Here is a 15,664-nt window from a genome sequence, read left to right as displayed (position 1 = left end):
TTACCCTATGCCGTCGGTTCCTTCATAGGAACCGACGGCATGGGTACACGTAAACCTGACACGTGTACCCTATGCCGTCGGTTCCTATGAAGGAACCGACGCCATAGGGTCGATCAGACTATAACCCTTTTGCTCGACCTTCCTTCTTCCTCCCCACTTCACTCAGCAACCCAGAAAAACCAGAGACCCATTTCTCTCAGCCAAAACCCTCGCCTCCACCACCTTCTCCCCACCCTATCTCCCTCATTTCTCAACCATTTCAGCCCATTTTTTTTTTAAAATCCTCCATTTTCGATACTTAATAACATACACCTAAAAAGTTCTGATTTTTTAGCCTCTAAAAGTGTCATCCGAACCCAAATAGTAAACTTTGGGTGTGAAATCCGGCCACCCATTTTTGTTGAGAAATTGTTCAATCTCAACCTCGTTTAAGGTATAAATATTGCTTCTATTCTTATTGTATTATGTATATTGTTTTATTTTATGTTTTTGTAAATTATTATTTGAGTTTTTTTATTTTATTAGTAATATTATTGTGTTTTATGTGTATAGTGTCGGGATTTTTTACGGTGGTCGTCGGATTGCGGTTATTAGGTAATAATTTATACCACAATGTATAGTATATATATGTATTTGTATATTTTATTGAATATTTGTATATAATGTGTGTATATATTGTGTGTGTATATATTGTGTGTGTATATAGTGTGTGTATATTTTTTATGAAAATAAATTTTGTAATTGTATTTTATATATTTTTTGCAATGTATATTTATTGTGAATAAAATGACATTGGAGGGATTTTATTAGTTTCAAAAAAAAAATTAGTTTAGAAATAAAAATTTTAAAATGGAATTAGTGTGTGATATAATTTTATTTTTTTGAGATAATAGTGTGAGATATAATTGATTATATATATGTATGTATAATTTAGTAACTAAGTAACTTGTTACAATTTTTTATAACTAGTTATAAGTTATGAAATAATTAATTTTGTAATTTCGTTGTATTTCTTTATATTATAGGGGTTCGGCATAATTTTGTGTGTAGCGTATTTGGGCTTGCAATTATAGGTATATACTTTTACTAACTTTTTCTTAATATATAATTAATTATCAATGCATGTTAGTTGAGTTTGAATATCTTAAATATTCATCCGTAGTGAAGTAGGTTCTGCGAATACTGCGGTCGGATGGGTGGATTAATTTTGTATTGTTTATCTGTTTTGTTTGTTATTTTAGGCACTTGTAAAATTTTTGGGAACGTCCAATTACAGCCGTTATGCTGCCGAAATTTTCGGTAGAATTAGGATAAATCTTACTAAAACCATTCATAATATAGTTAATTATAACATAGTAATAAGAAGTTAGGTCACATAAAAAATAATAATATTCACATTTATGAAAACTTTTTAATTTTACCAACATTATAATCAACTAAACAACCTAATAACATGAACTAATGTAAAACGAAAATTTGAGTAATTTTTAGATTAATATGAATAAATTGTGTGAGAGACTTAGTTAGTTACATTGTGTAATTAGTAACTAGATATAATTAGTTACTAAATAAATTAACAAAATAAACATATAAAATCCTTCTTTTTTTATTTTTTTTTCTTTCATTTGAGAGGTTCAATGTGGATTTTTATTTTTCAAAGAAAATAAAGAGCAAAAGTTAATTAAAAGGGGAAAATATTAGTTAATACCTTTATTGCTTTACCAAAAATTTTTCCCCTCAATTTTATTTATTAAAAATATTTAACATTTTAATAACATTCTAATCAACAAAACAACCTAATAATATGAACTAATCTAAAACGAGAATTTAAGTAATTTATAAATTAATATGAATAAATTGTGAGAAACTTAGTTAGTTACATTGTGTAATTAGTAACTAGCTATAAGTAGTTACTAAATACTGAATTTTTTTGGATAGGATTTTTGTTATGGATAAATCATGGATGCGTGAGGAGAGAGACACACTGCGATTTCAAGTAGGGTTCGATGCATTTTTAGAGTTTGCCTTAAAGAATTCTACAAATCACGATCGTATTCATTGTCCGTGTGTAGATTGTTGTAATGTATCTAAAGGGAATATTACAATGATTAAGGACCATGTGTATTTACGAGGTTTCAATAGAAGTTACACTAATTGGTATTACCATGGCGAACATTTACCTAATGATCCATATCCATTAGGAAAGCGGGGGGTAGATGATATCGAGGGTAATGATTTTGATGATTATCCATTGGACTTGCTTAACGAAGCACAGGAGGAATTTCTTAATGATCCTGAGAAATTCGATAATTTTCTTAGTGATGCTGATAAACCTCTGTTCGATAGTTGTAAAAAACTAAGATTACCAACAATGGTAAAGTTTTACAACATAAAAGCAGAAAATGGAGTGAGCGATAAATGTTTCACTCAATTTTTAGCTGCTTTTAAAGATATCTTACCATTTGCCAACTGCTTTCCGGAATCTACTTATGAAGTGAAAAAAACGTTAAATTCTATAGGATTGAAGTATGAAAAAATTCATGCATGTCCGAACGATTGCATTTTATATCGTAAGGAATATGCAGACATGAATTATTGCCCGACTTGCGGTTTATCCCGAGGATTCATTGCACCGCGTACCCAGATCATTTTATCTGGAGAGGATTTGCAGCAGGTTGCTACGTGTAACTACATCGGCAACCAGGGAATGCTGTTTGGAATGATGTATACTCTTCTTTAATCTAATTAACCTTATATCAAATTATAGTTAAATTATTATAAGGCACTAACACTTTTTTTGGCGAGCACATATGGGAGAGCATCAACGGTACGAGAAAAATTTTCAAGTTTTACGACCCGCAGCTTCTCACGGTGCATGGGATCGGCGATGAAGAACGTAGTCGAGTCTTTTGACGATGCGGCAAGACGATTGGCTAATTGGTTATCATTAATGAACAGCAACCACCAAATGTTCTTTATTCCTTGGAATATCGGGTAAACTTTATTAAATTCTTTAGTGCTAATTGTTCATTTCTATATTATGTCTTCAAATTATTTTTATACTATCTTACTTATATTCCAATATAATTTTCTAGGATGCATTGGACGCTAGTGGTGGTTGCGCCAAAGAAAATTATCCATTTAAACCCTCTAAAAGGCCGCCCAATTCCCGAAGAAATAGAACAAATGATCGGAAGGTAATTATTTAATGACTTCTTATGTAACGAATTTAAATTAACTAACGAATTGAAATGCTAATATAATTTTTCCAAACAGGGCATTCATGTATATAGGGGACGCACATCAGTATCTTGGCCCGTGGCAAGGAATTGCACAAGCAAATTGTCCAAGACAACCTAAAAGCCAAGAATGCGGTTTTTATGTTTTGAAATATATGACTGACATCGTCGCACGTGCCAACCCCAACCGTTACATAGAAGATCAAAAAGCTGTAAGTTTTAATTATTGATCATAGTATATAAATTTTATAATAACAAATATATAATATACATATACATAAACTAATATAAATTTTTAATTTTTTTAACAGTTTGGGGGTAAGAAGCAATACGATCCAAAAACAGAAATTTTACCACTACAGCGAAAGTGGATCGAACAATTGATGGCGGTGATTCACGGTGACGATTGAGGTTCAAAGGTCGAAGAATTTTTCTTCATTATGTAATTTTTATAGATTAACTTGTAATTAGATTTATTAACTTATTAATATTTTTAACTAATTTTACATGTTTGTGTAATATTTAATTATTTTTATGAAATCAAATTATGTTTTTACCCAAATTTAATTACTAATTAATTTAAAATGTAATTAATATATAATTAAATTAAATAAATATGTAATTTAAAATTTAAATAAATATGTAATTTAAATTAAATAAATATGTATATAAATTAATAAATATAAAATTAAAATAATATAATTAAATTAAAAAAAAAATCGAAAAACTGAAATTCGCGAGACCCTTTACCGTCGGTTGCTACGCCACCTATGGCGTCGGTTTTTTGATAGGAACCGACGCCATAGGGACCCCTATGGCGTCGGTTCCTAGCTAAGAACCGACGCCATAGGGGTATATATGGCGTCGGTTCAAATAAACCCTTTAGCGTCGCCCTGATAGGCGTCGGTTGCGAATTTCGCGAAAACCGACGCCTAAAGGGCTTAAAAACCGCCTCTAAAGGGTGTTTTTGTAGTAGTGAAACTAAATTAGTAACAATTAACTTGTAACTAGATATTATATATGTTTTAATCATAAAGTGTTAGATAACACCTTGTGATTAGTGAGCAATATTACCTAAAATTTAATATCTTGAATTGAGTTTTAATCTATTAAAATTTAGAATAAGACACTACAAGAAATGTTACTTTTGTGCTGGTAAAATAAAATTTACTTGTGATGTGTTAGTAAAAGGAGGTTGGCAAATCAATATTGGTATTAGAATTTTTGCCAGCATAAAATAAAAAGCACTGGCAAAAAATTCCCAACGCGTAAATACGTTGGTCAAAGTTCGATTTTAGCCACTGTAAATGTATGCTGGTAAAATTTTGACCTCTTTGTCAATACAATTTACTATTAGGGTGACTATTCAATGGTTACATTTTTATTGTAACCATATGGTTACATTTTTTTTTACCTATAATAGAAGGTTACCAATAGATAAAAATTCCATTTTTAGATTTAATTAATTATAATTTACTATATTTTAAGTAATTAAATAAATATTTAAGAAGATCTTAATTATCAATTAAAATTTATAAATAATTTTTTTTATTTATTTATAAATCCCTTAGCTTAATTATTTTAACAATTAAACTATTTAATTATAATATTTACAATTTTTTTTTTACAAAAATTAAAATTATTTTTATATAAATTAAAATTTTATCCTTATAATAAATTTTTTTTATAAGAACACACCCTTTTTTTTTTTTTTTTTTTTGTTTTGCAGGATGTGTCCTTATAAATTAAAAAACATGATATTATATTGACACTTAATTAAAATCTAATTAATCTTTAAAGTCTTGATTTTTATTTTTTTAATTATAAATTCTAATTAACTAAAGTCTTACTGTTGCTATATTTTTAAACACTACGCAAGTATACGCAATCAAGTAGTAAATCTCACACAGGTGAGGTCGATCCCACAGGGAATTGGATTAAGTACTACTAAATTATACTTATGATTCTATTCGGTAAATCGAAAGCAATTATGATTTAAAAACAGTAAAATATGAAAGAAATTCAGAAAACTTAAGAACACAATTTAAAGTTAAGCAAGATGAGACAATAGGGAGGAGAATCCTGTTGTTGTTTACCCAAATCGTTAATGATTAATTACTATCCTATTCTTGAAGTGAATGACAGATTATGAAACAACCTAGATCCTTTCAGATCTTCTAGATTCTAAATCACATGTTATCTAATTAATTCCTTAATTAAACTAACATGAAATCAGCATTAAGTAATAATCTACTCGTCACATAAGTCATGCGAATACTTTCGTTTCACATAGAACATCGATTATCTTAATTTTAGCATTCTCAATTCTCACTTTTCAGATTTTGAATTGAGATCATAGAGCATGCACAAGGTGATCAATCTTAAACATGAAATTAAACACAAATTAAGATAATTTCACAAACAAGAATTGAGGAATGGTAATTAAACATTAACTAGGCAAAACATTAAACAACAATCATCATCCTCCCTAAATGGGAAATTTAGTTCAGAAACAAATCCATAACCATTCCTATGACAATATTCAACATAAATAAATTAAAGAGGAATAAAGAAAAGAACTGTTGGTGGATGAATTCTGGATCTTCACTTGAATCTCTATGCTCTTCATGCCGCTCTCAGCTGTGTTTTAGGGTTCCAAATCGCTCTCCCTGACTTTCAATCGCAGTTTTCTATTTATAATTGAAATTTAGGGTTCGATGGACGAAAATGCCCCTGGTCCGTACGGGATCTCGCCGCGGCCAAGCTTCCTCTCGCCGCGGCGAGAAATTGCCAAATTTAGGCTCTCTCTCGTATCTCGTAACTCGCCGCGGCGAGCCTCTTCATCGCGCGGCGGCGATGCTTCGAATTCTCGAGATCTAGCCGCGGCCAAGTTGTGTTTAGCCGCGGCCAGATATGCACAAAAACTCAAAAATTGAGTTTTCTTCGGCTCAGCACGTCTTTTAATGAATTTCTGCACCCGAGACCTCTTTTATTCCAAAGAACCTGAAAACATAGAAAACAAGCGTAATTCCGTCCCAACACAGCTAGAAATGCACATAAATTGGATCCAAAACATAGGCTAAAAATAGCCTAACAAACTCCCCCAAACTGACTCTTTACTCGTCCCCGAGTAAACTAAGACTAAACTAAAAAAAAAAAAAAAACTGACAATGATAGCTGAACTTTCCAACAATTTAATTGTTACCACCACCTGCACAACTTCAATCCATCAATAACCAGAATTTCAACTTGCCAACTCTAAGAACTAAGTTGAATGTGCAATTTACAAGTAAGTAATTCATACAAACATAAAGCATCGCAATTTCCATCAATATCACAACTGTTCTAACTTTCCAACATCCCACTAACACATGATCAATAAGTTTGAATGACATACCTCTCTCCACTAATGTTGACAAATTTCTATTCGGAATCAATAGGTCTTTTTCGGTTAACATCACATGGCTTAGGTACATGGGTAGGTGAGAAGTCATTTAGGCTTTACTATACCATAAGCACTATTAACCAAACAAGCCTAGACATTGATTTTGCTTTCTTTCCATATATCCCAAAAACAGAAATAAGAGATTGCAATTTTTCTTATGTGTGTACCTCATAATTTTCTTAACTTTTTTTTTTCAAGAAGACACATTTTTTTTTTTTTTTCATAGGCACAACACACAATATTATTCTTTTTTTTTTCAATCTCTCATTCCTACACTTTATATTTTTTCACTTACAGCACTTATTCCCCCCAAACTTGCTTCAAGGCTCATGGCATAATAAGATATGTTCAGGGTGAAAAAAAGTTCAAGATAACGCTCAGTTAAGTGGTGAAATTTTTTTTTCAAACAGGCTAAGGCTCAACTTTGGGTATACTATGGTAAAAAATTCATAGGCAGGCTTGAAAGGCTCAATCGTTCCAAAGAAAACTTGCCTAAATCACTTTCCAAACAAAAATCATCAAGGATTTCGCTTCAAGAGAGTATGTCAAACAAATTCTATTCCATGTTCAATCAATCATTCCACAAACCAAATAGAACAGAGGTGATATGTGAGAATAGCAAATGTTTTAAATCTACATGAATCACTTCCTAGCACACATCCAATTTAATTCAAACAGTTGCAAGTCAAGCACACAGTTATGTTTTAATCCATTGCACAAGTGAATAACAGTAGTTCAATCAATATTCCAGCTCAGATATCAATACATGACACTAACAAAAACTAACTAAACGAAAAAAAGAAAAAAAAACTGAAATAAACTGAAAAAAATTAAATCTCTCCCCCCAAACTAAAGATGCACATTGTCCCCAATGTGTTATTATAAAATTGTGGTTGAGAGAGACTTACCTGAGCGCCACATCAACAAGCGGTTGACGCCCGTAATAAGCGTCATGCAAGACAACTTGAAAATTGTTGTTGTACTTGCCTTCAAGCTTGGCAAGTGATGAGTTTGAACCAAAATCAGCACCAACAACATAAGACTTTGGATGATGAGCTTGGGGAGAAGCCTTTCGTAGCTCGTAGAGGATATGATATGATGTAGATGAAATATATGGATTCATTGGTGGTTTATCAGTCAATATCATTGATGAAGTCGAAACAATGATGTCATGTTCTTCTTCATCCTCCAATGTCACAGTTTCTACACTTTCATCTAACAACCCTTCTTCTTGTTGCTCACTCTCCACTTGGCTATCCATACCCTCACTTGTGATTTCATATTCAATGATTTCCTCTTCACAAGGATCTTGATCTTCAATTGTAGGCTTATTATCCTCCTTGTATTCAAATAATGACCCTTCTTCATTGTACCAACAACTCTCATAACTTTCATCATTGGAGTTATTACATTCTGAATCATGAGTCATTGAATTATCACATAAGGATCTCACCATGTCAGTTAAGCGGTTAATCTCTCCTGGAAGTGATTGTAGAAGTGATAGTAGTTGCTCCTCTTTTTCAGTTTGTTGGGATGAATTTGGGCAATAAGGTGGGTATTGGTGACTCCAACCCTGAAGTGATGGATCCCAATGCCAGTCGTAATCAAAATCTGCCATATCATTCAACAGATTTATTACATCATAGCCTCTCATTAATAGAGGTGCTCCAGTTGCCTCTGCTCCATAATCAACCCAGCTTCTTGTTTCATCATTAAGCCCATTATAAAAGAGCCACGTAAAACACCCACTTGAGAAAGTGGGATAACATCTCTCTCCAAGCTCTTTAAATCTCCTCCAAGCAGAATAGAATGGTTCATTGTGTTGTTGGGCAAAATCCTCAAGATATAACATCTGGATTTATCTTGCAGGTCAAACTCATAAGTAACACATTAGTAAAATTAAAAGAAAAATAAAACTAAATTAATACTAAAAAGATAAAAATTTGAAACAACAAAATTAATACTAAAACTAAAAAGTAAAACCAAATTAGAACAAAATTTAATTTTTAATAATATTACAAAAATTAATCTAAAAGAAACAGATTAGAAATAAGCAAAAAGAACCAAAGTAGAAGTTAGTATAATTTTATGTAATATCAATCTTTAACAATTCCCCGGCAACGGCGCCAAAAACTTGTTGCTATATTTTTAAACACTACGCAAGTATACGCAATCAAGTAGTAAATCTCACACAGGTGAGGTCGATCCCACAGGGAATTGGATTAAGTACTACTAAATTATACTTATGATTCTATTCGGTAAATCGAAAGCAATTATGATTTAAAAACAGTAAAATATGAAAGAAATTCAGAAAACTTAATAACACAATTTAAAGTTAAGCAAGATGAGACAATAGGGAGGAGAATCCTGTTGTTGTTTACCCAAATCGTTAATGATTAATTACTATCCTATTCTTGAAGTGAATGACAGATTATGAAACAACCTAGCTCCTTTCAGATCTTCTAGATTCTAAATCACATGTTATCTAATTAATTCCTTAATTAAACTAACATGAAATCAGCATTAAGTAATAATCTACTCGTCACATAAGTCATGCGAATACTTTCGTTTCACATAGAACATCGATTATCTTAATTTTAGCATTCTCAATTCTCACTTTTCAGATTTTGAATTGAGATCATAGAGCATGCACAAGGTGATCAATCTTAAACATGAAATTAAACACAAATTAAGATAATTTCACAAACAAGAATTGAGGAATGGTAATTAAACATTAACTAGGCAAAACATTAAACAACAATCATCATCCTCCCTAAATGGGAAATTTAGTTCAGAAACAAATCCATAACCATTCCTATGACAATATTCAACATAAATAAATTAAAGAGGAATAAAGAAAAGAACTGTTGGTGGATGAATTACGGATCTTCACTTGAATCTCTATGCTCTTCCTGTAGCTCTCAGTTGTGTTTTAGGGTTCCAAATCGCTCTCCACCGACTTTCAATCGCGAGTTTTCTATTTATAATTGAAATTTAGGGTTCGATGGACGAAAATGCCCCTGGTCCGTACGGGATCTCGCCGCGGCCAAGCTTCCTCTCGCCGCGGCGAGAAATTGCCAAATTTAGGCTCTCTCTGTATCTCGTAACTCGCCGCGGCGAGCCTCTTCATCGCCGCGGCGACTGATGCTTCTGAATTCTCGAGATCTAGCCGCGGCCAAGTTGTGTTTAGCCGCGGCCAGATATGCACAAAAACTCAAAAATTGAGTTTTCTTCGGCTCAGCACGTCTTTTAATGAATTTCTGCACCCGAGACCTCTTTTATTCCAAAGAACACGAAAACATAGAAAACAAGCGTAATTCCGTCCCAACACAGCTAGAAATGCACATAAATTGGATCCAAAACATAGGCTAAAAATAGCCTAACAAACTCCCCCAAACTGACTCTTTACTCGTCCCCGAGTAAACTAAGACTAAACTAAAAAAAAAAAAAAACTGACAATGATAGCTGAACTTTCCAACAATTTAATTGTTACCACCACCTGCACAACTTCAATCCATCAATAACCAGAATTTCAACTTGCCAACTCTAAGAACTAAGTTGAATGTGCAATTTACAAGTAAGTAATTCATACAAACATAAAGCATCGCAATTTCCATCAATATCACAACTGTTCTAACTTTCCAACATCCCACTAACACATGATCAATAAGTTTGAATGACATACCTCTCTCCACTAATGTTGACAAATTTCTATTCGGAATCAATAGGTCTTTTTCGGTTAACATCACATGGCTTAGGTACATGGGTAGGTGAGAAGTCATTTAGGCTTTACTATACCATAAGCACTATTAACCAAACAAGCCTAGACATTGATTTTGCTTTCTTTCCATATATCCCAAAAACAGAAATAAGAGATTGCAATTTTTCTTATGTGTGTACCTCATAATTTTCTTAACTTTTTTTTTTCAAGAAGACACATTTTTTTTTTTTTCATAGGCACAACACACAATATTATTCTTTTTTTTTTTCAATCTCTCATTCCTACACTTTATATTTTTTCACTTACAGCACTTATTCCCCCCAAACTTGCTTCAAGGCTCATGGCATAATAAGATATGTTCAGGGTGAAAAAAAGTTCAAGATAACGCTCAGTTAAGTGGTGAAAAATTTTTTTCAAACAGGCTAAGGCTCAACTTTGGGTATACTATGGTAAAAAATTCATAGGCAGGCTTGAAAGGCTCAATCGTTCCAAAGAAAACTTGCCTAAATCACTTTCCAAACAAAAATCATCAAGGATTTCGCTTCAAGAGAGTATGTCAAACAAATTCTATTCCATGTTCAATCAATCATTCCACAAACCAAATAGAACAGAGGTGATATGTGAGAATAGCAAATGTTTTAAATCTACATGAATCACTTCCTAGCACACATCCAATTTAATTCAAACAGTTGCAAGTCAAGCACACAGTTATGTTTTAATCCATTGCACAAGTGAATAACAGTAGTTCAATCAATATTCCAGCTCAGATATCAATACATGACACTAACAAAAACTAACTAAACGAAAAAAAGAAAAAAAAAAACTGAAATAAACTGAAAAAAATTAAATCTCTCCCCCCAAACTAAAGATGCACATTGTCCCCAATGTGTTATTATAAAATTGTGGTTGAGAGAGACTTACCTGAGCGCCACATCAACAAGCGGTTGACGCCCGTAATAAGCGTCATGCAAGACAACTTGAAAATTGTTGTTGTACTTGCCTTCAAGCTTGGCAAGTGATGAGTTTGAACCAAAATCAGCACCAACAACATAAGACTTTGGATGATGAGCTTGGGGAGAAGCCTTTCGTAGCTCGTAGAGGATATGATATGATGTAGATGAAATATATGGATTCATTGGTGGTTTATCAGTCAATATCATTGATGAAGTCGAAACAATGATGTCATGTTCTTCTTCATCCTCCAATGTCACAGTTTCTACACTTTCATCTAACAACCCTTCTTCTTGTTGCTCACTCTCCACTTGGCTATCCATACCCTCACTTGTGATTTCATATTCAATGATTTCCTCTTCACAAGGATCTTGATCTTCAATTGTAGGCTTATTATCCTCCTTGTATTCAAATAATGACCCTTCTTCATTGTACCAACAACTCTCATAACTTTCATCATTGGAGTTATTACATTCTGAATCATGAGTCATTGAATTATCACATAAGGATCTCACCATGTCAGTTAAGCGGTTAATCTCTCCTGGAAGTGATTGTAGAAGTGATAGTAGTTGCTCCTCTTTTTCAGTTTGTTGGGATGAATTTGGGCAATAAGGTGGGTATTGGTGACTCCAACCCTGAAGTGATGGATCCCAATGCCAGTCGTAATCAAAATCTGCCATATCATTCAACAGATTTATTACATCATAGCCTCTCATTAATAGAGGTGCTCCAGTTGCCTCTGCTCCATAATCAACCCAGCTTCTTGTTTCATCATTAAGCCCATTATAAAAGAGCCACGTAAAACACCCACTTGAGAAAGTGGGATAACATCTCTCTCCAAGCTCTTTAAATCTCCTCCAAGCAGAATAGAATGGTTCATTGTGTTGTTGGGCAAAATCCTCAAGATATAACATCTGGATTTATCTTGCAGGTCAAACTCATAAGTAACACATTAGTAAAATTAAAAGAAAAATAAAACTAAATTAATACTAAAAAGATAAAAATTTGAAACAACAAAATTAATACTAAAACTAAAAAGTAAAACCAAATTAGAACAAAATTTAATTTTTAATAATATTACAAAAATTAATCTAAAAGAAACAGATTAGAAATAAGCAAAAAGAACCAAAGTAGAAGTTAGTATAATTTTATGTAATATCAATCTTTAACAATTCCCCGGCAACGGCGCCAAAAACTTGTTGCTATATTTTTAAACACTACGCAAGTATACGCAATCAAGTAGTAAATCTCACACAGGTGAGGTCGATCCCACAGGGAATTGGATTAAGTACTACTAAATTATACTTATGATTCTATTCGGTAAATCGAAAGCAATTATGATTTAAAAACAGTAAAATATGAAAGAAATTCAGAAAACTTAATAACACAATTTAAAGTTAAGCAAGATGAGACAATAGGGAGGAGAATCCTGTTGTTGTTTACCCAAATCGTTAATGATTAATTACTATCCTATTCTTGAAGTGAATGACAGATTATGAAACAACCTAGCTCCTTTCAGATCTTCTAGATTCTAAATCACATGTTATCTAATTAATTCCTTAATTAAACTAACATGAAATCAGCATTAAGTAATAATCTACTCGTCACATAAGTCATGCGAATACTTTCGTTTCACATAGAACATCGATTATCTTAATTTTAGCATTCTCAATTCTCACTTTTCAGATTTTGAATTGAGATCATAGAGCATGCACAAGGTGATCAATCTTAAACATGAAATTAAACACAAATTAAGATAATTTCACAAACAAGAATTGAGGAATGGTAATTAAACATTAACTAGGCAAAACATTAAACAACAATCATCATCCTCCCTAAATGGGAAATTTAGTTCAGAAACAAATCCATAACCATTCCTATGACAATATTCAACATAAATAAATTAAAGAGGAATAAAGAAAAGAACTGTTGGTGGATGAATTCTGGATCTTCACTTGAATCTCTATGCTCTTCCTGCCGCTCTCAGCTGTGTTTTAGGGTTCCAAATCGCTCTCCCTGACTTTCAATCGCAGTTTTCTATTTATAATTGAAATTTAGGGTTCGATGGACGAAAATGCCCCTGGTCCGTACGGGATCTCGCCGCGGCCAAGCTTCCTCTCGCCGCGGCGAGAAATTGCCAAATTTAGGCTCTCTCTGTATCTCGTAACTCGCCGCGGCGAGCCTCTTCATCGCCGCGGCGACTGATGCTTCTGAATTCTCGAGATCTAGCCGCGGCCAAGTTGTGTTTAGCCGCGGCCAGATATGCACAAAAACTCAAAAATTGAGTTTTCTTCGGCTCAGCACGTCTTTTAATGAATTTCTGCACCCGAGACCTCTTTTATTCCAAACAACCTGAAAACATAGAAAACAAGCGTAATTCCGTCCCAACACAGCTAGAAATGCACATAAATTGGATCCAAAACATAGGCTAAAAATAGCCTAACACTTACTCGCAATTATCTTCTTTCATTCACTCTCCACCACACTTACATTGAAAATGATTGACAACGAAAACATAGAACCTATAGCAAATTTGTCCGAAGATGAAGATAATTTTTTTTCATTTCATGAGTTTTGTGAAAAAGAAATGTGAAGAAGATGTCTCTGACATGAATAACAGTGGAATTGAGCATGACACTAAAGATGTTAGCCATGAATGGATTGATACTGATGTAGCTGTTTGGAGTGATTTTTTAAATTTTTTGCAGATTGATAAAAATTTAGAAGATTATATAAGTCCATCCATACCTGTAGATTAGGATGTGTTAGACAAATTTCTCTCCTCTTATGGACAACTTTAAGCAACCAATTATTTTAGGGTTGCATTTGGGAGACAAACCTTTTGGGTAGCTGGGACAAGGAATATTGGAACTTTAACCTTTTTGCCCTGTACATAATGAAATACCATTCAACCTTGAGCCCGAATCTTTAATTAAAATTACATTGAAAGGCACTCATCAATGGAAACTAGTTCTAGAAAGAAAGTGCTAGCAACAACAATAACATTTAAAATTGACTCTCATTCCTATGGCACATTATCTTGCAATCATAAACTGTACTGTACCCAAGCTGGATCGATAAAAAAACATACTTTTCAAACACACATAGTTGATGATGAAACAAATCTAAACAAGAATAAGATAACAAATATAGTCAGAACCTAGATGAAGTACAATATTGACAATACAAGAGAGGATATTATTAAGATACATTGAAATACAAGAAGTATAAGGAAGTGTAATCATTTAAAATTAATATTATAAGTATAATAAAATTTTAATTATGAAATTATATGTGTATAATTTTAAATTATTAAGAGTTTTGTTATATAAATTAAAATAATTTAAGTGTAAAAAAAAATTGCTAAAAGATCTTTATTTAATAATAAATTACAAAAAATTAATTAATAATCATACTTAATTTAATTTTATAATATAATTAATCTTAATTAAAGTTTTAAAAGGAAATAAATTAACAGGTTAATATCAGGTTACAGGTCATTTTTAATTTTTTTTATTTAATTTCCAAATTAATCACAACCATTTAATAATGATCTAATGGCTAAAAAAAAATATAACCACGTGGTTACAATAAAAATGTAACCATTAGAACCTCCTCCTTTACTATTATACTCATAAAAGTAACGTTTCTTATAGTGAAATAGAATGAAATTTTATCGTAAAACTAATTAGTAATAAAAAAAAAAATAACACATTCTTACTATATATTCTATTCTTTCTACACATTAGTCATTGTGGTCTACGGATGCTTTTAGGCATTTCTTAGCATTTGTCTTAAGATAATGATAAGATGTATATATATATATATCAAAACTTTGTCGTTATCTTGTTGACTTATCGTTCTCTATATGTAGTTTTGTCAATCTCGATCGATCCATCTATTGTTCTAGAACGTAGAATATACATAGAATGGAATCATGACTGCATGAAACGTATATATATAGCTATATATATACCTAGCAATAATAATAATAATAATATATAAATAGCATAATAACACTTAATAGTGATTGTTCACTATTACAAAGTACACTAAAACTGCCATTTTGGGCTTTCCCACAACAGTCATAATCAAAAAGCAAAAATTAAGACAACACACGTACTAATTATTATTACTATACACACTCTACTCTTCTACTACTGTTGATTAGTAATATCAAACTTTATTTATTTTTATTTATTTATTTTAGTACCTAAATAGTCAAAACGATGATTAAACGGTACACTGATGACTACTGAAGTGATGAGTAGTTTGTATAAATCTCCCCATTTTTTTTAAGCTTTTTCT

General features: G+C 32.2%; 1 protein-coding gene across 1 annotated transcript; it reads left to right on the top strand.

The window, feature by feature from the left end:
- The first annotated feature begins 2,910 nt into the window (after positions 1-2,910).
- Positions 2,911-3,988, top strand: LOC133029121 (uncharacterized). The gene is made up of 4 exons (XM_061101595.1): positions 2,911-2,994; positions 3,096-3,197; positions 3,277-3,451; positions 3,551-3,988. Exons 1-4 carry the CDS (start codon positions 2,951-2,953, stop codon positions 3,647-3,649), a joined length of 420 nt encoding a protein of 139 aa, XP_060957578.1. The 5' UTR covers positions 2,911-2,950; the 3' UTR covers positions 3,650-3,988.
- The last annotated feature ends 11,676 nt before the right edge of the window (positions 3,989-15,664 follow it).

The sequence above is a fragment of the Cannabis sativa genome, chromosome 7, assembly GCF_029168945.1.
Source record: "Cannabis sativa cultivar Pink pepper isolate KNU-18-1 chromosome 7, ASM2916894v1, whole genome shotgun sequence".
Lineage (NCBI taxonomy): Eukaryota > Viridiplantae > Streptophyta > Magnoliopsida > Rosales > Cannabaceae > Cannabis > Cannabis sativa.
Note: the sequence above shows the minus strand (reverse complement) of the source record. Positions and strands in the feature narration are given on the sequence as shown.